Source organism: Mus caroli, unplaced genomic scaffold, assembly GCF_978045245.1.
Source record: "Mus caroli unplaced genomic scaffold, Mus_caroli_1 scaffold_11, whole genome shotgun sequence".
NCBI lineage: Eukaryota > Metazoa > Chordata > Mammalia > Rodentia > Muridae > Mus > Mus caroli.
Window position 1 is genome coordinate 10,899,371 of NW_028227266.1, and position 26,455 is coordinate 10,925,825.

The following is a 26,455-nucleotide window of genomic DNA, read 5'->3' on the forward strand; positions in this document are numbered from 1 at the left end:
TCTCATCACTGTTATTAAAGATTAGGAAGACCGTCCCTGAAAGAATGTTTGAAAGTACGGATGCAAACTCATTGGTCTCCAGGATGTTCTGAGCACTTAGCTGGAGCACAGGTAAGACTTAGGGAAGTGTAGAGCTCTACTTATGTCCTCCAGGGGTTCAGTGTAGGAGAGGGAGGGTACTCAGGTGGGTTGAATGTTAATGGGCTGACACTAGAGATGACAGAGCATATCTTTGTATTCAGATACTGCTTCACTGTGGGCTCTTTCAAACCTTTCCACAGAATATGCTCAGCAAGTGTTTAAGTGTCTTCAACTAGGCCTATTCCCCTGTACTCTAAAATTCTCTCCTACCAATGAGAGCTTCGAAGCAAAAACTTATATATGAGGAAGTTTATTACAACATTGGAACACCCAGAAACAATGTGAAAGTTCAGCCATAGAGAAATGGAAAGTAGTTATGGTGTCTCTGAGCCCTAAAACTTCATGCACACCTTGTTAAAAAAAAGAAGTCACATTTGAAGAAAATTTCTAAATCAGCAAATGGTTATGATATGAGTTTCAAATCATGCAAAATATTTAATAAAGTATCACCCTAAGTTTTTAATGGAAATATTCAGTAGAGTGCAGAAAGATGGCCCAGCAGGAGGCTGTATCTGTGGGAACCTCATGGCATAAGTGATTCCTGGAGGGAGGGTAGGAGGAGGGAAGAACCAGCTCTCTCACTGTTCCTCTCACCTTCATGCCTTTGTTCCTGAGTACACACATGTGCACCCAATAGATAAACAAAGCAAAGTAACAAGAAAGGAACTCTTCACCTTGGTAGCAAGTTTCGCCCATATCCTATTTTTTAAGCATCTTCCCTATTTTAGACAGCAGAGGATTGGCGTTTCTTCTCATTTTGAGTAAAGTCAAACAGCTGGCTTTCATCTTTCCCTCCAAGTGATCACTAGAATCTTAAGTTGGTAAGTCACTCTGTAGGTCTCATTCTCTCCAGCCAAGCTGGCTGGTGCAGGAAGGAAGGCCTCAACAGGCAAAGAACTGAAGAGAAAGGCAAGAGAAAACTGGATTCTACCAGGAGAGAGAACACATAATGAAGAAAGCCTGGGTATGAGGACCCAAAATGCCGAGACCAAAAGATGACTCAATGGCCCTGAGCACTTCAGGGAGGACCACACAATCACACATCACAGGTCAATCTAAGAAATGTTACCAAACCCCAAACAACAACAACAACAACAACAACAAAAAACACAAGCCTGGTGTCACACATCTTTATTCCAAAGCAGAGGCAGACACATCTCTGAGTTTGAGGCTAGCCTGGTCTATAGGGCAAATTCTAGGACAACCAGGACTATGAAAAGAAACCCTGTCTCAAAAACAAAACTAAAACCAAAACCAAACAACAAAAAGGAAACGTTACCATGAAGTAGATGATTCATAGCTGAATAAATGGCTCTAAAGACAAGGCTGATCAAAATGGAAGGTGGTAGACAAAAGAAACCTCTCTTTAGTAATCTTAGGTAGAGGATATCAGTTGTGCCAGCATGGACCCTGTGGCCATCATTTCTTGGGATTTATTTATTAAAGAATGTAAAAGACCTCTTTGTAAAAGAGACATTTGCTCTTAGATGGGAAAAAGAGGAAAAGTTATAAAAATATTAGAAAACAATTTGAAATAAAACACTATTTGAGGGAAATTCAATCTTTGGACTAAGTTCACTTCATCCTTCAGCTTCTCCATTGTTTTAATATGGATTCACAGAAAGTCAGCTTTAGAACACAAACCCACCAGGCATGGCAGTAAGACACTTTAATCCCAGTACTTGGGAGACAGAGGTAGTTGAATCTTTATAAGAGTGAGGCCAGCCATAGTGAGCTCCAGGACAGCAAGAGCTACTTAGTAAAACCCCATCTCAGAGAGAGAGGGGGGTGGGGTGGGTGGAAGGAGGAAGAGGCCCAGCCAAGAATATAGATTAAGAAACTCAGCAAAGAAAGGACCTGATATAGTTGTCTCTTGTGAGACTATGCCGGGGCCTAGCAAACACAGAAGTGGATGCTCACAGTCAGCTATTGGTTGGATCACAGGGACCCCAATGGAGGAGCTAGAGAAAGTACCCAAGGAGCTAAAGGGGTCTTCAACCCTATTGGTGGAACAACAATATGAACTAATCAATACCCCCCGGAGCTCGTGTCTCTAGCTGCATATACATCAGAAGATGGCCTAGTCGGCCATCACTGGAAAGAGAGGCCCATTGGACATGCAAACTTTATGTGCCCGAGTACAGGGGAACGTCAGGGACAAGAAGTGGGAGTGGGTGGGTAGGGAGGGGGGGAGAGTATGGGGGACTTTTGGGGTAGCATTGGGAATGTAAATGAAGAAAATACCTAATTAAAATAATAAAAAAAAAGAAACTCAGCAAAAATGGGAACACATATGTGTTTCAATTTTCAGGAAAAAAAAAAACCCAACAAAACTGTCTTGCTGACTTTCTGCCTAGGTTTTTTGGTTCTCTGCAATGAAAGGCACGCAGTATTTTCTTCCTTCATTGAGTTTTCTTACTTTTACCGTTTCTTTTCTTTTCTTTCTTTCTTTTCTTTTTTTGGTTTGTTTTTTTCGAGACAGGGTTTCTCTGTATAGCCCTGGCTGTCCTGGAACTCATTTTGTAGACCAGGCTGGCCTTGAACTCACAAATCTGCCTGCCTCTGCCTCCTGAGTGCTGGGATTAAAAGCGTGTGCCACCGTGCCCGGAAACTTTTACGTTTTCTTTTAACTGAATGTTTAGCAACCTACCCAAATCACTGCTGTTCTAGGCTATGGAGGTCTACCCAGCATCAGACCACACTTTGCTAACTATCACTAGCTAAATGGACCTTCACCTAACCATATCACCTAGATAGACAGACCATTGGGGTTTTTCAGTCTCTTTAAACCTGTGCGGGCAGATTTTCATCTCCTTTGTTCTTTGTGTAGGCTTGTTTAAGGTGTAGGTCTCTAAAGAGACGAAGTGGAGACAGATGTTGAGTATGGAAGAGATTGGTAGTTTGAACAACAGTTTGGTCTAATGGCTTTGTTATGCTAACCGTGCTGGCTTCTCCAACAGGCCTTCCCGATTTTACATCATAGTACACAGGATAGTGTGTTAAATTAAAAACAATACAAGAAATGTAAACCAGTGGGTCGGTTCTTTAAAACCATCTCCACAGATACATTCTGCAAATTGCAGGCCTTCACAATTCCTGACACACTCGAGACCTTTAGAAAACGAGAAGCCGAGAATACAGATTAGGTTCTCAAGAGCGAAAACAGGTGATGTCATAGCACGCAGTGCGGTGTGGTCACCGCCAAGGCCGGCTGGGGAACTGCAGTTCTTGGGAGCTTGGTGCTCTGCGCCAGTAGCAGAAGCACCCTGACATGGGCTCCATGATACCGGTGAGCACCCTGAGCCAATCAGGTGCGCGCTCTGCACCGCCTTTGTTCTCACTGGGGAGCAGGCAGCCAGAGTCTGGTTTGCAGACCGGGGTTGGTGTTTGGCCCCTCGGAGTACCTGGCTTTCTCACTCGCCTGGGTTGGGCATTTGGCCAGCCAGAGATTTCTTCAGTGACTTATGTCTTCTGTCTCCAGAACATAGAAGCTAAACCCTGACTCACCGTTATCAGTTTTGAGAGAGGAAGGTCCAGTCCAATTGTTTTAAATGGCAATTCGTACTCAAAACCTTCCATCCCAGGCAGGGATTGTGCTCTGTAAGTTTTTAACCAGAGGCCTCCCACAGGATTTTAGTGTGTGTGTGTGTGTGTGTGTGTGTGTGTGTATCAATCTCTGACTTGTTCATGATAAACGAACTTTCTTTGCTGTGAGAACGATCGTCAGAGAGAGGGAAAAACCCCTAAACCAAAGATGTGTCGCCGGGTCTCCAACTTCAATAGCTGTGTAGACTTCTAACTCTACAGCCGTAGGTAGTTGGTCTTTCCGCACCAGACTTACAGAGCGCATAAAGAACAAAGTTCTTTGAGATGTGTGGGAGCAAAGTGCTGCAAGACCGCAGTCTTCCTCACAGCTATTAGATTTAGATCGACGGAGAGAAAGCCGAATCTCTGCCCCGGAGGAAGGAACGTTCTAGCGTCCACCCGGCCCACTCCCGAGAGATCAGGAAATGTTTAGCTAGGTCTCAGATCCTCTAGCGAGCTCTAGCTTCCAGCTATTTAATCTCACTCTCCATTCTGCACGGTTTTGCAGAGAGGCGTGGCTTGTCCTGAGGGTGGCGCTAGAGCTCCTGATAATTTGCATACACCACACCTCCATTTCTCATTGGTAGATTGGAGTCCCTCCCACCCCACTACCTAACTAACCCAGGGTCACTCTTCAGCATCGAGCCTCGGAGATAAACTTAACTTGCCCGGAGATTCGTGGTGCTCTCGCCTCCCGCGATTGGCCGGAGCCACTCATTGGATGCGGGCGCAGAAGGGGGCGTTGCCGGTGCCGTCTGGTTGGCGGGAGGGGGCGGTGCCCAACGCGGCTCCCCTGAAGGCGGCGGGCCTCGGGGGCGGGGCCGCACTGAGAAGCTGAGACGGCCGCGGCTGCTCGTCCTGGCTGGCGGGGCGGGGGTCTGGCGATGGGGGCGGGAGGAACAACGGGTCGGTGAGCGCCACGGCCGCCGTCCCCGCCGAGCTCGCGCGGGCAGCCGCTGCGCCGTCGCTGCCGCCCGACCCCCTGAGAAGAGAACGTTGAAGCAGCCCTTCGCTAGCGGCCGCGGTGACAGCCCGGCTCTGGCGCGATGAACCGCGGTGGCAGCAGCGCGTCGGCCTCGGCCAACTACCTGCTCTGCACCAACTGCCGGAAAGTGCTGCGGAAGGTACGGCGCGGCCGCGTCCGGCAGCGAGGCGCTCCCCACGGTCGGGGTCCGGGCGGCGCTTGCGGGGGCGGGGAGGGGACGAAACGCAAAGTGTCCCCCCCGCGGGTCCCTGCGCCCGGCCCCTGGGCTGCCGCCGGGTCTGCCCCGAGGCTGAAGGGATGCTGGGATGCTGGGAGGAACCGGCTCGGCTGGGGATGGAGGCTGGCCTGAAATCACAGCAACCAGTTTGGTCTGCAGGAGGCTGGCTGCCTCTCCCCGGTGGCTGACTCTGGGGGGGTGTTTTCTTTGACTGGGTCGCTTCTGCCAGGCCTACGGTGCCTTGACACCGCCTCTTGACATTCTCTTGATGGGTCCCGAAAGGCACCATGGAGGCATCTTGAACTTTATACCCATAGGGAATGCTGTTCGATCTTCCAGCGCTTTCAGCTTGGGTTGGTGGAGGTGGAGGCTGAAGACGACTTGGGTTCGCCCTCCTTATCATCCCCCACCGCGATGTCGATCGAGAAAATCCGACCCAAGATTGACTTATTGCTTTCCAGAGTGACTGATAGAAAGTTTACTCCAGTATTGTTTAGCTTACTTGGCTTAATCGCCCCGTGGGGGATGGGGATTCAGGGAGAGAAAGGATGACAAAATGTCCCTGTAGACGCAGAAGAGGCTTTAATAAGATCTGAATAGCCTCCTTGACTAATATAATCTGTTTCTTTTTTACACTCTTATTTTTACATTGCATGAAATGAAATCATTAGGTGAGGTGTTTCTGTTTGTCCAGCACCAATGAATTAAAATTGCTGAGCTGTGCATATCTGAGAGCTAAGATGAATATGGTGCCGTTTTTGTCAATTTTCCTATCTACAGTCAATTTAGGATTGCTCTTTATGTCTTAGGAAAAACAAGCAAGCACATAAATAAGCAAGCTCAAATATTTGCGCTCTTTGTCCAAAAACTGTTTTTCTTCCTCTGTGGGTCAGGCCAAGTGCCAATCAAAGTTGTTTTTCAAGCCTCTTTTCCCTGCCGTGGAGCTGGTTCTTCCCCCTCCTTTCTCCTATTTTATTTGAGAGCGTCAGGAAAGCAAAGGAATTGCAGGTTTGAAGTTAATCAAACAATTAAATACGCCTTAAATTGTGTTTATTGGATATGTTTCTCTTAAAAAAGATTTTTATTAAATGTGCATGTTGAGTATGTGCAGTTATTTTTTTCCCCATAAACTCCTGGATCAAATTACAGTTGATACTTGCTCAGCTCATTGTAGGGCAGCTTGTGAGAAATGGAATGGATCAGAAGCTTGCTTGGTTCAGCGATGGTGAATGTTAACTCTTTCACTGCTGGACCACATGGCATCTGAATAGAGGCTTTAAAACTTATTGTTTCTTCATTTTTAAGCTGAAACTGTCTTTGTCAGGAGAAACAGTGCCAGTGAAACCTGTTTAATTCAACTTTCTCCCTGTTAAAATGGAAGGAAGTTTTTGTCCTAATGTGGAGAACGGTGCTGCTATAACTGATTTATTTAAGGGATATGATTCTATTTCAATCGGAGCACATTGATTTGTTTGTTTGTTTGTTTGTTTTTGGTTTTTCGAGACAGGGTTTCTCTGAATAGCCCTGGCTGCCCTGGCACTCACTTTGTAGACCAGGCTGGCCTCGAACTCAGAAACCGGCCTGCCTCTGCCTCCCAAGTGCTGGGATTAAAGGCGTGCACCACCACCGTCTGGCCACATTAAAATTTTTAATAAAAAATTAAAATGAATGGCATTTGTTTGGCTTGAGATAGAGATTCAGCTTTGCACCTTTTTGTTTTTCTTTTGAAAGAGCTTTGATTAGTGTCATGAATGCACTAGAACTACTGACATATTTATGTTTTTCTTCCAGATTTTTAAGAAACTAGTATCTCTGTTTACCTGGGTAGACCATCTTACTTCCAACCATAACTATAAGGAGAAGTATGTGCAAAGTGGGCATTCACAGTTTTCTATTCTATAATTGTGCACACCTCTGCCAGTATCCAGTTTTCAGTAACTACAAGATGTTTAATTTTGACTCATGTAGTGGCATGAAATGAGTTTAGATGAGAAAAGAGTTGTTTGTGCCAGTTTAGACATGATCTGGCAACATTTGAAGCTTTATAAATTGCCATTCTTAAACACTCTAGTAAGAAATCAGTAGCATTAAAGGCTTCATCATTCTAAAAATGCCACATAAAGATTTACTTGTAACTCTAATGTTTTTCTTTTTGATAGAATATGACTAAGGTTAGGTCTACAGCCCTCACGGCTCGATTCTTTACGTTTTCTTGTTTCCGTATACTAGTGTACAGTAATAAGCAAGCACATTGGTTTTGGTGGAGTGAGGATCACAGTGAAGAATGATGACTGTCTCCTGCATCCATATCAATGACCCTTGGCTATCAGAACTGTCATCAATAAGGAGCAAAGGCCTTTACCTTTATATAAGGCAGAAGGCCTTTTCCTGGCTGTGAGCAGTATAGGCACTAGATGATGGCTTCTGGAGAAACTTTAAAAGGAACTCAGTTAATCTTCAAAGGAAATAATTTGTTTTAACTCCGTGTCTGAACAGTGAATTGTGTGTTGTGTGAGAGTCTTGTTTATCCTTAGAAGTGTCTTCACAGTTTTGGTCCAGGTCTTACAAAATAAAGAGAACTGTTAAAGTATTGAAACTATCTGATTTGGTATCTGATTTGGGTCATAGAAGAACAAAGAAGAAAGCAAGGGCATCCAATCTGTAGCACTAGGTCTGTCTGCTCTGTCACGCACTATACAGTTTAATGCACTTTCTAACAAGAGGAAATACTGTTTACTTTTGAGAGCATAACAAGACTTGAAATGTAAAGCTTTTTACTTGAATAAATTCCAGTAACAACCACAGGGATCTAATCTTTAATTTCAAACATGAAATGGCAAAGCATATTAAGGAAATAAGGTTAACTGTCAGCCCATTCACCTGCCATTTCAAAAGTAAGGTGGCGTACTACACATACATGAGTGCTGAACTATTACTACTATAGGAACATAGAATGAAGTATAAATGAAAGGATTTAACATTTTAATCTCTCTCTCTCCCTCCCTCCTTCCCTCTTTCTTTCTTTCTTTCTTTCTTTCTTTCTTTCTTTCTTTCTTTCTTTCTTCCTTCCTTCCTTCCTTCCTTCCTTTCTTCCTTTCTTCCTTTCTTCCTAAACAGGCTCTCATTGTGTAGCCTGGGCTATCTTCAGTATAGTTCAGGCTAGCCTTGAACTCTTGACTCTCCTGCTTTGGCCCTTCAAGTGCAGAGATTACAAGTGTGCAGCATCATGGTGTGAAGTTTCAAATTTTTAGTATAATTCTAAGTAGTTTTAGTGATGCATCTTGCTGTGGCTATAGTATTTTTTGGCTTATGTAATTTGGTATTTTTATAACTTTTTGATGTTTATATAATTAAAGAGACTATCAAATAAAAGGGAAAATGTTAGTTTGACTCTTATGAGCCTTGCTTAATATAATCAAAATGGTCAGTATTAAAAATTTAATATAGTTCACCCAGTGGAATACATTTACTTACATGGTAACCATCTTCTGCCTTTGGCTAGTGAGCTGTCTTGTGTTTTATATTTTTGATTGTGAGATGGTTTTAAAATTAATATTAAATATCCTATGCAGATATTAAGCAGTGAATTTGTAATAGCAAAGTTAGATGCAGTGCTCTTCAAACTGCTCTCTGTGGATCCCTAGGATGGTTCAGGCTATTAAAATGCTTTCTTTGGATTAAATATTTAAGTATATGTTCAAATATTTTAATCTAAAATATAGATATTTGAAAAATATACTCATAATTTCAGTATACCGGAATCTATCATAACTCTTGTTACAAGATGGTGATGATGATGATGTGGGTAAAGATGGCAGTGTGGTTATATAAGTTAGAGCTTTTTATTACCTTATTGGTTAGGAAGATTGTCATTGTTTGGGAAGGCACTGGCCATTATAGAAACAGTCTTCCCTGTACATAGCTATTCATATCATGTATTGGTTTTTGGGACCACAAGCTTGGTAATATAAATAGCTGTTACTTTGTAACAAAATACTTATTAAAATTGTTGCTTTTTGTATTTAATGCTTCATATTCAATGTAAGGTTTAATTTGTGAAGTGGCTTCTGCTACTTCTCATAATTTAGTAGCTGTTTACAGTTCAATCTTTGGCACTGGTCTTTCAGTTTAGCTAACTTCCTTGAGACTTGGGCTCTACCTGTCTTGTGGTGGCTTTTGTGGCTTAGAGAGAGTGTATGCAAGCACTATACAAACCCTCAAATGTCACTATACAAGAATGGAAAGCTCAGTCTATGTGTTTTCCTTTGTGTGTTAGAGGATTATAGCCAATAATACACACTGAGTAATTTGGGTAGTTGTCATTTCTCATAGGAATTTTAATGATGCTAGTAAGAGAGAGGTCATGATGGTATTTTGATTGAGAGTAACCATTATGCAATTTTTGGTTTTCACATGTTCATTTGTATCCTCCTGTCTTAACATACACTCTCCTTTAAAGAGTAATGTGATACAGTGCTTTTGGATTTTCAGATAATTTAATTAAATTGCCTTGACAAGGAAAATTGGTATTTGGTTTGAAAAGACCATGTGGTAAGAGTGACGTGCCGAGTAACAGAAGCTCTAGGATAAAGCAGGTCATCTAGTTACTTCGTTTAGGAGGAGAGTAGTGAAGTCTCCTAATCTTTCCACCCGACTGTCCCCGTTTTCCCTTTGAAGACCTTGCTAGTTTAAAGAGTGCCTTTACATCACCCCAGGTCTCTCTGAAAGCTGGTTTAGGTGACAGTCTAGGCCATCCGACTAATAAGCACCACTCTTAAGCTGGCACTCTGTCTCTGTGATGGGCTTGTCTCCTGCAGTGCTGAGGCTGCCAGGGACTCTCTCTATTCCACACAGCCTCTGTGGAGTACCCCAAGGACACCTAGAACTGGGATTAAGAAAGTCAGCCTATGAATGGGTTGCAAAACTAAAGGAAAAAGAGTGCCAGAGAGCCAGCTGCCCCCCTCAACTCTTGGATGCTGGTAGGCCCATCACCCTTTACTCTGGGCTTTGAACTCTGGGACTATGTCTAGGACTCAGAGGTGCTAGTGTCTGAAAACTGTTATTTTTCCCTTTTGCTGTGTATAGAAGTAGTGTGGGCATAATTGTGCTGACCTGTGCATCAAGCACCGAGGGTGTGGCACCACTCAGCAGGTGGGGGGGGGGGAATGATGCCTTTCATTTAAGAATGCTGTTGAAGAAGCAGTAAGCTTTATGCTTTGTTGAGTCTTTACCTGTGAAGATCCATTTTCATGTGTGAAGCAGTGGGAAGGGCATCAGCACCTCTGTAGGAAGGTGTCTAACTCTATATGCAATAGTTTTAGTACTGAGCTGAACCAGCCAGTTTTTCATGCAACCCACTTTACTCAGAAGAAAATGGACAAACTTTGCTTCCAAACTTTGCTTCCTCAGATCCGAGTATTTAAGTAAACATATATTAAAATTACAAACAAATTTTTGTACAGTTATGTCTGCTTCCATAATATTAGAAAGTTACTCCTATCTCTGCTTTGTTTTTGAGATAGAGGCTCATTATATAATTCTGGCTGGCCTGGAACTTAATATATAGACCAGGTTGGCCTCAAGCCCCATTGAGATTTGCCTGCCTCTGCTTCCTTAGTGCTAGGATTAAAGACATGTTCCACCATTTCTGGTGTAAATTTTTCATTTTTAAAAGTCTCTCCTCTTAAGGTAAAGGATTAATGGGTGTGATTTTTTTTTTTGATAACACAACAGATCGATCCCAGTGAACTAATGTTTTCCTATCGACTAGTATGTGAAAGCTACTACCCCAACCCCTTCTTTCAGCCAAGAACCAAACCATTACATCACAGTGGATATAAGCTTTGGGTTTGACCATTGATTGTTGTAACATTGACAATGAATAGTGGGAGTTCTTTTCTTTGAACTTTCAGGATCATGTTATTAATTTTTAAGGTATTTATTAAGATTACATAAAGATAAAATATCTATGCAAAATGCAAGGATGGTTTTTAATATAGTACAAAATGTTAAGTTGTGGTTTCAAAAGGGGTATTTAGAAGTTTTGATGTGATATCAAACTATTCATAATCATCTCCTTTTTTTCAACCACATATCTGATTTTTTTAAACTATTCTGCAGTCAAAACATCACAGTCAATGAATGCAGAAAACCCAGCTGTCTTATGATAAACAGACATTGAAGAGATTTGCAAAAATGTAAATATGAATCTCACTGTTTTGTTGTGGAAAATAAAGTTCTATAAAGATGAATGATTTATGTTAACATGTAGTAGACTTTTATTTTAGGTGAATTAAATATTTCAACTTTCCCTAACTTTTAATTCCTACTACAACAATTATTATAACCTACATATACACATAAACAAAAGTTCTCTGGCATTTGCAATACTTTTTGATTATGAAAGGCTTCCATGAGTGGGATGTCTGAAAACTGTAGGCTGGAGTTACATAGAGTATAAGTATAAGGAATTCAATGGAGAAAATAAAAGGGAAGCCTGATAGCATTGGCTGGAAACATGGATAAGGCCAACCAGTTCCCTCTGTTCTGTGTGGGGATGCTTGTAGATACTTCCTGGTATCCTTTTCTTGATGCTCTAGAAACCTTTCTCTTACCATGGGAAGACCTTAGTCGATCACAGATGATCTTTCTCTGGTTCTCATGAACATCCCTTTATGAGATAGAAATTATGTGGCAGAACAAAGCTTTGGTTCTGAAGGACTATGCTCTGTTATGTGAAGAAACTAAAGAAATATCTGGTCCAAGGCTATGTGCATGATACTCTAATTGATTGGTATTTGGCTGAAAAGGAAAAGATGGCCCTGAGTAGCAGGGTTAGCTTCAAGACCTGAAAACAGAGGTATGTAGAAGCAGGAGAGGGACCAGGGAGACTCAGACCACAGAGAAGTGCGGTCCCAAGGCACTGATATCATCATTGTGTGACAAAGGGAATAAAGCAAGAGCACTGGTGTAGGTGAGAAATAGCACAGTTCAACAATCCAGGCTCCTGGTGACTTTCCTCACAGGTACAGGGCAGCTTGCTCTCTCTCTCTCTCTCTCTCTCTCTCTCTCTCTCTCTGTGTGTGTGTGTGTGTGTGTGTGTGTGTGTGTGTGTAGGGAGGAAGAGCTGAGGATGTAGATGTGGTGTGTGAGTGCATGGAACTTCAGCAGCCATCAGCGGGCTGCCTGTCTTATGGTCATCAGGGTACAGGACAGGGATCTGTTTACTCTGAGATTAGCCAAGACTTGAGAGTAGCAGCAGCATCTGGCCTATCGTTAGGTATCATTATGATAGGCATGAAGAAGGAAGTATAATTTGCCACTGATCTTCCCAGCCTTTTCTTTCTGCTATTGCCTGGACACCATGCTATCCAGCTACTGCATCAGTTGTCCTTCACATACTTCATTAGAGATAACAAGTTACATGGATTTTTATCTTACCAGATGGTCTCTTATTTGGGCTCTGGCTCATGAAGGTTAAAAAACAAAAAACAAAAAACCAAAAACAAAAAACAAAAAAAACCAAACCTCTTAAACGATGAGACTTTAAACACATAGGTATTGGCAGTATATTCATATTGGATGCAATACAGTAGAGCTGATACAGTATAATTGCACCATTTCCAAAATATATCCTCTGTGTGTGTGTGTGTGTGTGTGTGTGTGCTTGTATGTATGTATATGTATGTGTGGTTGCACTTTATCTGTACATGTGTGTGTGGAGGACAGAGGTTGATATCCATTAAATATCTTCGTAATCGCTGTCCACCTTATTTTTTGAAGCCAGGTATCTCACTGACCCAGTTCACCCATTCAGCTAGAGTCTGGCCAGCAAGGCCTCTGGATCCTCCTTTCTCGCCCCCATCTCCTAGCACTGGGATGATGGTCAGGTGTCTCCATGTCTAGCCTTTTGCATGGGTGCTGGAGAACAGGTTCAGAACCTGAATAGCAAACACTACCTACTGAGCCCAGCCTGCAATTTTTTAATGATAAAGAACTGGAATTCAGAGGGTTTTGGAACTGGCGGTGGGTCATAGTACCAATAAGCAAACAGGATTAGAAACCAATTTGAGATTCAAAGTGTGACACAGTATACAAACATAAATACTATATATTCTACTTTTTCTTAAATGGAAAACTTATCAAGTCTTATAAAGTAAAATTGACTGTATTGAATAGGAACCTAGAGCCTTAAGATATTAACAGGTATGACCTCAAATTTAGATGTATTCTACTCTTTTCATTATTAATGATTTTAAATGAAGTTATTAACAATCTGGGCCATACTCTCTTAATATGAGTAATCATGAGATTGATTAAGACAGATATAGGTTGTTTTGTTTTGTTTTTTTCTCTTGTAGTAGCGGTAGAATCCAGGGCTGTGCACATGGGAGACAGAGTTGAAGTGTTTATAGCAGTTTTCATCTATTTACTTTTTATTCTTATCTTTTTAAATCTCCAATTATGAGACCAGTTTCTCCTGATCTCAGGATGTCTTTTTCTAACTGCCCAGTACACTTTACCTGTCTTCCAGCCAACCGCCAGTGATGACTTAATCACACTGAGTCACCCAGGACTGCTATAGCATGTTTGAAAAAAGATTGTCTAGAAATATTTCAAGTATTTCTTGACGAGGGCCCCCAGGAAATAGCTTGTGTTTTGGTAAATGCCTTTGCAGTGCTTTATGAAGCTAAGCAATAGCATGCCCATTTCTACATGACGCATCAGTTATCTGTAACAAGAAGCACTGCATCAGCAGTGTCCCTGCTTACTGTCCCCACCCCTGGTACCTATATTTGCTGCTGTGCCATGTTCTCAGCACAGTTCCATCCTTTAACTGGCTTTGTTTGGAGAGGCAGCTTCCTGGTGCAGGTCTTCTGTTGTAGATCAGGACTCCAAGAGTTCCCACAGAGATACCTAGGATGGGGCTTTGTGGTGCGCTGCAGATACCGCAGGTCTGCAGAGGTGCTAACTGACAGAGGAGCCTGCAAATCTGGCCACAGTTCAGTGAAAAGAGTCAGTCCTGAGAGTGAAGTTATAGCCTCTCTACAAACTGCCTTTCCTAACTGGCATCTCAGAGGGGTGCTGACTTGAGTACGCACTCAAGAAAAATTATTTTCTCATCAAAACTTTTCTGTATATTACTTGGAATTGGTAGATTCTCAGTTGGGCTGTAGGGTGCCTATTTGTGTTGTGTTTTTTTATTACTTAAATACATTATGTTTGATATATACTATGTTTATGCTAGTACTATATAATACCTTATGTGTATTAAATGTAGCTATAAGATGTAGGTTCTAGTATTATTTAGACTAAGTTGTTGATACTTGGAAGTGAGCATGGCTAGGGTGTGAGTCAGTAGCAGTTACTTGTCCAGCATGTTTGAGGCTCTGGATTCAATCTCCAATAATGCATAAAAGAAAGTATCATAAACTATTAATTTTATTTGATTATACTAGAAAACTATTTAGTAGTTGGACCTCTCTAAAATGAGGGAAGTGTATGTGTAGGTTAATAGAAACACTTTCTTGGTAAAACTGTAGATTTCCATTTTAATAACAGTATGTTTTGTGTCGTATACTATTTCTTTTAAATAGCGCTCACATTCTTAAGTTTGTTAATACCTACAAACTATTAAATATTATGTATCTTCCTTTTTTAAAATCCCTTTATATATTTTTTTAAATCCTTTCTGATAGGTACCAAAAGAACAGAAAATGAAAAGACCATGATTTCTACCTAAGCAATGATATTTTTGTAGTCTCCCTTTGGGTCTTGTGAAGCTCTTCAAGGTCATGGTTAGGCCTCTCATTTTAGAGTACAAAAGATTTGCATTCTTTCTGTGGTGAGCTGGGTAATATTTTAGGCTTCAACTCATACTCACAAACAAAGTATCTTTAGCCACAATAATTAGTACAAAGTGTATGTCTTTTTCTGTTCTTGGCTTAGTTCCTGCCTACCTTCCTTAACCAAACTTGACAAAAGCATCCATGAAGTGTATGTCATGTAAGTATACCACTTCCATGCACCATAGCTGACCCGGGTAGCACATGATACCGGCTGCGTGAGTGTTGGCTTCAGGGATGTTGTGAGGGGGATATCCACTAGAACATAATCCTTCTATGACGTGTCCTGAATACTTCTGATGAAGATGAGCTTTAAAAATGAGGCACTAAGCATTCTACCAGGGACTATAGTATGATACTGTTCATCTGTGTCATGTATATGTAAGAGCATTTGGATGTGAAACTTTTCATGGTAGAAATCTGCAGATGCTTGGAGCAGTGACAAAGGCAATTTTCAGTGTGCATGGATCAAGCCCCTTTGGTCAGAATTCTCACTGAATGCAGAATTGACAACCCTGCACTCAGATCTGGAGGGAGCGGTTTGACAAGCCCTTGCCATGATGCTCACCTGGAACTTAAGTGCACACAGCTCATGTGTTGACATGGGTGACATTTCTTAGCCTTTTTACTCTTGTGAAATATTTACCAATCAATGTGTTGGTTTAAAAAAAAAACTTGATTATATAAAAAAACATATGTAATGGAAAATATTTTAAGTCTAGCTAGCTTTGAACTTTTAAAGGCAAGCACACATATGAAATGTATGTATTTGTACCTTGCTCCCTTTACTGGTTAGTCACCAATATCTATGTGGTTTTATTTTCCTTTCTTTGCCTTTAGGAGAGGTATTGCAGAATACCTCTCTGTGATAGGTGTATGTTACACACTCAGCAGAGGCCTGGAGACCATTTCCTCTTTTTCTTCCTCATGGCCATTTAATGCATCTTAGTGTTGATGTATAATTAACTATTTGGCAAGAGCTGTAAAGACCTGAAAACAAAGGTATACTGTGCAGTCTATTAGAGATCAATCAATTCAAGGTGAAGGAGTTCTCAGATAAAGATGTAAGTGGATCAGGACTTGACAAAAACAGATATCCTTCGTAAACTATTATGATTGAATGCCCCCCAACTGAAACTTGTTTTTCCTTTTAAAAGTTTCTTTTGGAAAGCTTGAAGTATTAGCAGGTAGTAGCCATTCCCAAGGCTACAAATGCTTGTTTACTTTTGGGACAGTGGTTTGGAAGAGTTTCTGAGCAGCCACATGGGCATCACTCCAAAGTTTGAATCTGTTGTCACCACCCTTATAGGCTGACTTGGAACTTTTGAGGGTAAGACCACCTGTTTGTATTCTAACAAATCTTCCACATGATCCCTTTGTACTCTAAGGTGGGGAGCCAGTGGTCTGGATTAGATTTTTAATTTTTAGGCAAATATTCATACGCTAAAAGTTGCTAGACCCAAAGTCTATCTATCTTACTCAATTTCTATTCAGTTAGACTTAGCATTCAAAACAGAAACTATAAAGTTTCACATTAAAGTTTATACTACTTAATGCTTTATCCATCACCAAAACTCTACAGAATTAGCACTAGAAACACAATACCCTTATGTTGTCTTTCATGACTCATGTCTGCCACCTGCATTGAGGCCTTCCTTACCCCCTTATATGTAGCTTTTCTTGTTCTGGTTTCTGCATGTTATACTGTGTCCATATTTCTTCTCATATGTACATACATTAATTGGCTAGATTCTGCAGTTGAGAGAGATCACTTTCTTTGTTTCTGAGATTGCGTGACCTTTTCAAACACAGCACATTCTAAGTTCAATCCAGTTTCCTGCTGCTTTCCTAGCTTCAGTTTTCTTTAACGCTGAGAGTATTCCTTTTCTTAAGCATATTTTTCAAACAATATTTGTCAAATGTGAGGTGGATCTAAACTCATTCTATTCTGTTTGGAAAAGGACATGGTTAATAGTCTAGACCAGTGTGTGTTTTACCTGCGTGTGTATATGTACATATGTGCCAGTGCCCTGCTGGGGGGATCCAGAAGTGGGAGTCAGATCTCCTGGAAGTACAGTTGTAAGCCACTGTGTGCATGCTTGGAATCAGACCCTGGTTCCTCTGCAAGCACAGCAAGTGCTACTTACAATCAGAGTAAATTACAAAGGATGGCTGGCTAGATAAGCAAGCAACTGTTGAGTCAGAAGACTGATATTTAAACTATCACAAGGAGAATAATTTTTCCTGAAAGGAGAAATAGGATTTGTATCCTAAAGACAGACCAAAGATTGATGTTATTTATTTTAGGATTCTTATTGGTCATTCACTTGCCTTGTGTGCCTGTGTATCAGACAGTGACATCAGGAAGATACATACCTGTATCTGAGGTGTGCACGTGTGTGTACACATGCACACGCACACATATACACACAAATGTGTCACTAACTGGAAGCTAGCTCTTTGAAAAGCACAGAGTACTTTAGTCAGTTACAGTCATAGTTACAGAAGCAATCACAACTAATTTTATTCTGCTGGATTGATTCTAATTGAGTGATAATGGGTGTTTTTCTTATGTTATCTCTAGTGCTAAACTTGAGCCTGTTGTTGATCTTAGCAAGCTCATTACATGGTCCCTACCCCACCTGCAGATTCTCTCAGGTGTTGGCTGCTCAAGAAGAAATTTCAGTTACTTAATTCAAAATGATGAAGAGAGATGCTTTTCTATTGACCATGTTTCTGTCTTCTGTGAAGAAAAGACTAATAGAGTGCCTTAAATAGAACTGTCTCCATGGCAATGGACAGTCAGCTTTGGATTTGGAGTCTCATAAAAAAGGAAATTTAAAAGTGTATTTTCATGGTCTGAAATAGCAGTATGGCATCAGTAAGGCATGTGAGTGCTTCCCATCAGCCACTGCACCATTGACTCCACCAGAATAAGGTGCCTTTCGTTGCGGAGCATTTGATCGGAGCATTTTTCGTCTGGACAACTCCACCTATTAGTTAAGGAGTGCTAGTGCTGATTTCCAAATTGACAGTAGTCTTGAGAATCTCTTACAGGCTTAGGACTGGAGCCAGAGCCTGAAAACAAAGAGTTATTTATCTCTGGTTGTATTCTTGCAAAGAATGAAAATACTGACTAAATGATGGGTTAATCTTGATTATATTTAAACAGATTTATCTCTGAAATAGTGGAAGCAATAACAATATTTAAAGTTTAATAAAAAAAATGTATCTTCTAGTCCCTACAATTTGTATTCTTCAGATCACTTACCTTGTTTAAAGGAGAGTTGGCATCCTGCCCCACCCCTACCCTGTTCCTGCTTCTGCCCACACCCAGGTAAGAGAGAGAGCCCTTTAATTAGCTGCTGGGCTACCTCACCATCAGTGAAGGTCAGTAAATGTGCACCCACAGTAGACTCTGGGATGGGAAGGCTTTTAAGTATGTAAAGTTTCAGTGTTTAAGCAGACAGACGGAGAAGGAATTTCCAAACTGATGAGATTATTTGGAGTTGCTGGGATTACAGATTATTTTAACAATGTTTATTATTATTTTTTTATTTTTTGGTTTTTTTCGTGACAGGGTTTCTCTGTATAACCCTGGCTGTCCTGGAACTCACTCTGTAGACCAGGCTGGCCTCGAACTCAGAAATCCGCCTGCCTCTGCCTCCCGAGTGCTGGGATTAAAGGAATGCGCCACCACGCCCGGCTTTAACAATGTTTATTATTCTTGTTTTATAGTTGTTTTTATTGCTATGCATGTGTTCAAAAGCTGTTAGTGCACACATGCAGCAAGCACTCAGCTGAGCTCCAGCATCTCCATCGGGGTTTACAGGTGATTGCTTATTGCTCACAATGGTCATCACTCAAATATATGACTGCATGGAACAGAAGCGTGGCTAATTACGAAATTCTTGTGAACTTCCTACATGTAGTTACCAGAAAAAGCATAGCCTCTAGAGCAAAAGACATTATTATTTCTTACTGGAAATGGTTGCATTGAAATTTTAATGTAACATTTTGAGGTCATGATCTCTTGGGCAGCACTGGAGGTTTTGCACAGCGTATCTTGTTTGTTCTATGTAAGGACTTTATGAAATTGAGATACCATCCCCACTTCATGAAAGAATATCTTCCTGCTGGTCCAACACTGCATTGGAACTATGGTAACATACAACTTTCTTCCTCTAGGAAAATGTAGATCAGGGGGACAATTTCATTTTAAAATTATTATATAACAAAACACAGCTATCTTGTTTTCTAAATTAGAAAAAGCTCATATTTTCTAAGGACAGGACTTGTCCACTTTTGTGCAGAAGAGTCTCATTGCCATATGGCCTTGTGAATTGATAGTTCATGATATGTCCAGTAGAGGAAAAAAAATCTTTTAATTCTGGGCTGATGAAATTGAACTGACCTTCTTCCCATGGCATTCTCACGTGCCATTTGCATGTCTTTCCCTAGGGAATCCAATAGAAGAAGTCTGCCTTTACATACGCTCTTTGACATCCAGATGGCTTAGTGTGTTAAAAGTCTTTGAAAACATTTGCCAACTAAATTTTGCTTATTAAATATATGTGTCTGTCCAAACTATAACTTAAAGTGATTTCACTTACATTATGTGTGAGTGGTAAGTATAATTTGGTAATGGGACTTCTGCTCTCAATCACAAGGTAAGGCTACCATTGGAGTGGTCAGTAAATCCTGTATTGAATGATCTGGAAATGCACTTTGTCCTGTAGAACTGACACTTAAAGTCATTCCCACTGTGGTATATACATTATAGGAAAACGGTAGCCTGTGTTGCACCTTGGAACTCAACTGTTTTGCTTCAGAGAGTAGAATTAGTCTTTGAAGAGACAACAGGAACTGCTCAGGAGGCCCTGTAGCTTCAGCCTTTGCCCATTTGGATGTTTCTTTGGGGAATAAACCCGGTGGTTGTAGAATGTGGAAGCAGTCCTTGCCAGGGAAAAGCAGGACACTGAGCCAGCAGTCGTTCAGGGGACAGCCATTAGCTTGCCACATCCTGACCTATATCAGGCCACCCCTGTGCAATGGAAGGGATAAATGAGCTTGTCACACTTAGAGTCACGTAGTCCAACTTCTGTCAAAGAAAAATGAGCTTTGGGAAGATGTCACTCTTAGGCAAGAATGACTTTACTTTAAAGGTCTGTCGGGATTCTGGGCCCTTCTAAGGGAAGTTGTGAAAAGTTAGAACACAGGGCAGTGCTGGCAAGCTGGCTCAGTTGGAAAGGTTCTCGGTGAAAGCATGAGAACCGGAATTTAATCTGTATAAGCAGATCAAAACCCAAGCATGGGCGGCACACACTCTAATCCCAAGTGTGGAGGACAGCTTGGCCATTTGTTGGGCTCCAGTGCAGTGAGAGACTTTGTCTAAAACAGCAAAGTGGAGGGGCTGGAGAGATGGTGCAGTGGATAAGAACATTTGTTGCTTTTGCAAACGACCTGGGTTTGATTCCCAGCTCACAGCCACCTGTAACTCTAGCTCCAGGGAAATCAGTGCTCTCTTTGACCTCCATGGGCACCAGACACACAGGTATGCACTTATACACTTGCAGACAAACATTCATACACATAAAAACAAATAAATCTTCAAGTAGACGCTCCTGAGGAATGACAACCGAAGTTTACCTTTAGCCTCGTGCACACAAACATTCCACAAACCTACAGTCTATCTTTAATGCGGAAGCTAAAAGTTCATGCTCTATTTTTAATGGAAATATCTGGACAACAGATCCATACGTTGCTTTGTGAGAACTTTAAAAAATCATTCATGCTGGGGGAGGGTATAAGGAACTTTCGGGATAGCATTTGAAATTTGAAATGTATATAAAGAAAATATCTAATAAAAAAATCATTCATAACAATAGATTATTAAAAAGAAAAAACAGCATTTATGTATATTTTTCTTATTATCTCTTGATTTACAGAGAACAATAGAGAGGAAAATTATTAAACACTATAACAGCATATAGATTTAATTTTCTTAAGTACCGTTTGTTCTGTCTGTGTGTGTGTGTGTGTGTGTGCACATGAGAACAACTGGGTGTGCTGTGGCTCACATGTGACTGTCAAAAGAGCAACTCTGTCTAGAGTTGGGCTGGAACTCAGGATCTCAGGCCCTCACACACAAAAGCACCTTATCTGTTCAGCTATCTGAACCAAGAATGTAGAACACTGAAAAGAATCTTTATTATATTTAAAGGCATTCTATAGGGAAAGGGCAAATTATATAGAACATGATTTTGTTTATAGTCTTGGCCTTATAATGTTTTATCAAAAGAATCCAAAACCTAATAGTTTATGAGCTCATTACTTAAGGAAAGTCATCAGTGTTCCATTTCCTTGTATTACATTGTTCATGACAGGAGTCACCTGGGGATCAGAGGCCAGCTTTGAGGAGTCAATCCCTTCTACCAGGTTGACCCTGGAGAGCAAACTCAGGTGGTCAGCCCTAGGGGCAAGCACCTTTACCTTCTGAGCCATCTAGCTACCACAAAATATTCATTGTTAAAACACTAAAACTTATTTAAAATTAGCAACAATAATAGGGAAATTGTTTAGAGTGTTCTTTTGTTTCTGATTGCTGCTGCTGATCCTATACAGTTAGAAAGCAGGGACAAGATCGTGATTTACCTCATGTCTATGGGAAGGGAAACAGAGCGATTGTGACTCCTACAAATAGATCTGCATTCCTAGAAGAGCTTAAAGGTTTGAGCCCCACAGCCCTGGTGTTTCTGAAAACATTCTATCAGCACTCAGACAATATCATAGCTTAAGCATGCCATGTTAATGCAAACAGGCTCTTAGGATTGTTTTATCTCTCATTCCAGATAGGAAGACCCAGGCCTCCTCCAGTAACTAGCTCTCTTGCTGGTTAAAAGAAGCAAGAGCTCAGGTCTTGCAGCTTTTGCTGCAGTGTAGCCTTCACTGATGTCCAGTCACATAGTACTCTGTGATCCTTGTTTACTCTCTGTATCCCTGTCATCAAATAGTGACCTCCTTTCAGGAGAGTTTATACTTTGTATGCGTGTATACTTTCTATAGTCTAGTAGACAGATATGAGTCCAGGATGTCAGAACAATGCTTAAAATGGCTACTGCCCAGAGATGGCTACTCATATTGTAATGGTTAATCTTGACTGTCAGCCACATATTTCTGAGCCAGATTCTCTTTGTGATTTTCAGTCACTGTGACCTATAGCAGCAGATGAGTACCACAGTATACATGAAAATCCAGCTGTGTTTAATTAAGCTAAATATTTACACAGAAGACAAACTCTCCTCAAGTTTTTTTTCTAAATTGTAGTTTCCAAACAATCCCTTTTGTTAATATGTAATGGGTCTATTATTCTTATTTTCACTGTTCCTTTTTTTGGTGGGTGAGAACTGCTAGGGCTTGAATCCAGAGGCTGGCAGAGACTGACCACATCCTGTACCACAGAGCTGCACCACTAGCCTCTCTTCTTACTTTTCAGAGTATTAATAAATTAAGTGGCTTTCATGTTTTCTTTAATTTCTAATGTGGTTATTGATAATTATAATCCATAAGCAAAACCATTTGAGATTCATTCTTTTTAAGATAATAAAGAGGTACTGATATTTAAAAGGTTATGGAGCAGGCCGGGCGTGGTGGCGCACACCTTTAATCCCAGCACTTGGGAGGCAGAGGCAGGCGGATTTCTGACTTCGAGGCCAGCCTGGTCTACAAAGTGAGTTCCAGGACAGCCAGGGCTACACAGAGAAACCCTGTCTCGAAAAACAAAAAAACAAACAAACAAACAAAAAAACAAACCAAAAAACCACCAAAGGTTATGAGCAGTGTTTTAAAGGAGCTTATTTTAGTGTGTGCCCATGTGGAGGCCAGAGGACAACTTGCAGCAGTCAACTCTCTCATGGAATCAAACTTGAACTCAAGTTGTCATGTTGGTGTCAGGTAAGCACTTCATACTATGTCATCTCCTTGGGCTCGGTTCCAGGTTAAACTCAGATTACAACCCATTGTGAGTTTCCTCACATCAGATTAGGGCAGTCTTGTAGTCTGCTATCAGAGGAATTAACACACTTGAACAGAGATTAAGTCCAGGGGCATTTATTGTATGGGCTGTGTTCATTTCTGTTCCAGACAAAAATTAAGAGAGGTTTCCTTAAAGCTAGTAAAATAAATAAATAAATAAATAAATAAATAAATAAATAAAAAGCAAAGGTTAGGGCAGTGTGCTGTAAAGCCAAGCATCTTAGGAACGTGTGCAGCTGTGTTCCCAGGACACTGTAAAATGACTTTTCACTTTCAGTGAAGATGAGCTCTGGCTGCCTCTGACAACTCTGGGCATAAAGGACACTGGTTTTCATTAACTAAATGCTTACACATTTTGTGAATCAACGTGGATCAAATGTGCTTAGTTTGGTGCCCTGATTTCTTTAAGTTAAGTGGTCTGTGTTGTTAAAAACAAATAAATAAAAACCTGAAAATTGTGCTGTTCCCACTAGAGTAACAAAAGCTGTTTGGCTTTGTCTCCATGAGCTGCTCGTAGGTGCTTGGTTCAGAACTCAGAGCTCCCATGCCAAGACTACTTTTGTCTGTGTGTTCTTCAGAAGGCCCAGTTGGCACCTGAGCATTTACTGCATACTAGAATGCTCTGTAGCTATAATCATCGCTTATGGGAATTTTATTTTCTCAAACTCCCAATTTGAAGTTCTCTTAATCTAATTGGAATATGATTTTAATAGGGAAAGCGTTTTAAGATTTAAGGTAAGGTTTTCTTGTTATGGAAGCCTCGCTGTTTTTTTGTAGCAGTCAGGCCTTCCTAATATTCTGTGAAACCAGACTTATAATTAGCAGTAGGACAGTACATTGTCTATGTGTTAGTAGGGAAACAGGGAGTTAAGTGGCTGTCATCGGCTTGCATTATCACAGGTACAAAGACTTATATAAGTTCTCTCCATATTTTCTTGGACTTTAGCCAAGAACGTTAGTAGCATATTCAACAAGTATCTTTGCACCCTTCATCTCTGAATACTACAGGCTTAAGGAGACCTTCCTATCCAAGTCGGTGTCACAGCGGGCAGACTTTTACTGATCTCTATGAACTTAGGGCAGTTTATGGCACACTGCAGGCCCTGATTGTTTTAATGTAAGCAAGTAAGTGAACGAGGATCCAAATGGTACATGGAGACTAGTAAGTTGATGCACAGCCCTGCATTTAATTTATTAGCTTAAGTTACTGATGTTTCCAGAATGTCAGCGTCCTCAAGCTCTTACATTAATACAAGGAGGAGAAGGGGACCGGAAACTCCTCAGGCCGGCCAACTCCCACTGTAATTCAAACCCAGTAAATTAATGAGCAACGTGTTCTTGTGCTGTGATGCTGGGGTTGCTGCTGCTGATCCTAGACAGTTAGAAAGCAGGGACAAGATCGTGATTTACCTCATGTCTATGGGGAAGGGAAACAGCGAGATTGTGACTCCTACAAATAGATCTGCATTCCTAGAAGAGCTTGAAGGTTTGAGCCCCACAGCCCTGGTGTTTCGATGGATCTGGAAGGAAGAGTGGGGCAGACAGTACAGAATAGAGAGAGGAGACATGGAGGCTCAGGAAATACTGTCTCAAGTAGAGGTGAGCAGCACCCTCTGCAATCTGCCCACTGGCTCTCTCGTGTACAGATGAGGCTTCCTCATGAGTGGAACCTGCGGCTTCTCACGTACTGTGGGAAGGAAGTCACCTCCTGTGACTCTCAGCACCAGTGTGATTCTGGGCTTAGTTCTACTGTCAGTAACTAAATGCTGCAGTGCTCATTCTGAAGTTTAAAGGAGAGCTGGCCCAGTGTTGGACTTAATGTTTTTACCTTTGGATGTTTCTATCACTCCAAACGCACCATCAGGGAGTCAGTCTGTTCAGAAGCTTTGATCCAGAGTTGTGGCCAGGCATTTCCTGACCTTTGGGCTACCTTCCAGCAGGCCCATAGTAAGTTCAAAACACTCTAAACCAACAGTGTGATGACTATTCTACTACATAGCCTCACTCTAACTCAAGTTTGCACAGATCCTTAATGTTAGCCTCCAGTTGGGCAAAGTCATATAAAGTCTATATTTTTTAAAAGTGTTGACTGACTAGTGTCACTTAGTGAACAGTGTGTGGATAGCTAATGAGAGCAAAGCAGAGTGGTTTTTAATAAGAATAATGGATATTGGCCATTAGTTAAGATCAAGTACAGTGTCTACTAACTGCATTTCATTTTCAAGCAGAACCATTGTTAAGAATGACCCTATAACTAGAAATACTTACTGAATCTGGGCCTATGTAGCCTATGTTGGCCTTGAACTCAGAGCAGTCCTCCTGCTCAACCTCTGATAGATGGGATTACAGGTATGCATCACCATACCCCAGTTCTGCTCTATGTATGAGTGGGATATAAGGGCTGTAGTTGCTAGACTAGGGAGAGCACATTTAGCTACAGCTCACTTTAGTGTGCATGAAGTTTATTAGCCTCAGTTTAGTCTGTGGCTTTGTTTTGATTCTTCAAACAGCTCTATCCTTTCAGTCCTGGGATAAGGACTGCTAGGGATCTATGGATTGATTCACAACAAGGAGTTCCTCTAATTTTTGTCACATACCAGTGCTTAGAGATGAGCAGAGTACTATCCTGGTCTACAAGGGGACTGGTGGCATAGGGAGAGTGGAGGTAAAGAAATTGTGATATAGTTGATGAATGCAGTGTTCTTGAGTATATGTTTAAGATTTCCACTTAAGAATTGAAATCTGTATATACAGTTAAAGCAGGTTCAATTTTGTCCCTGTAACAGGATTCTTGTGATAAAGCTTTCATGGCCTCAGAGTTGGAACGTGGCCAGGAAATACATGATAGACTTGGCTTCTGTTTTAGTGTTCTGTTGCCGTGAAGACACACCATGACCACAGCAACTCTTATAAAGGAAAGCATTTCACTGGGGCTGGCTTACAGTTTCAGGGGATTGGTACATTGTCAGCATGGTGGAGAGCATGGTGGTGCCCAGGCAGACATGGTGCTAGAGAAGGACATGAGAGTTCTGGATCCAAATGTGCATCATCCTAAGTAGTGCCATTCCCTGATGACTAAGCATTCAAATGTATGAGCCTATGGGGGCCATTTCTTAGTCAACCATCACATTCCACTCCCCAGCCCCATAGGCCTGTAGCCATATGGTAGTGCAAAACAACATTCAATCCAGCTTCAGAAGACCCCATAGTCTATAACAATCTCAACACTGATTTAAAAGTTCAAAGTCTCTTCTGAGACTCATGGCAATCTGTTACTTGTAACCTCCGATAAAGTCAGAATCAAAAAGCAGATTACAAGTTTCCAACACACAATGGCTATATATATATATATATATATATATATATATATATATATAATCATTGTAAAAGGGATCATAATGAAGAAATACTGGACCAAGGCAACACAAAAAACCAGCTAGGCAAACTCTAAACTCAGCATCTCTATGTCTGATGTCAATCTTCAGATCTCCAAAAGCTTTCAGATTTGCTGACACTTTTCTCTCTCGGGCTGGTTCTACACCCTGTTAGCAGCTTTCCTCAGCACGTATCTATCCCATGATTCTGAAATCTCTAACATCCTGGGATCTCCAACAAAATCTAGGCTTCACCTTCACAGCTTCTTTCAGT

The 26,455-nt window shown here is 41.2% G+C and overlaps 1 protein-coding gene across 1 annotated transcript in view; it reads left to right on the forward strand.

Annotated features, from left to right (window-relative positions):
- Positions 1-4,565: 4,565 nt before the first annotated feature.
- Sesn3 (sestrin 3) overlaps positions 4,566-26,455 on the forward strand; it is a 56,907-nt gene continuing 35,017 nt past the window's right edge. The window contains exon 1 of the mRNA XM_021172724.2: positions 4,566-4,850. Coding sequence (XP_021028383.1) covers positions 4,773-4,850 — 78 coding nt within the window. The 5' untranslated portion in view covers positions 4,566-4,772. The remainder of the gene's footprint in view (positions 4,851-26,455) is intronic.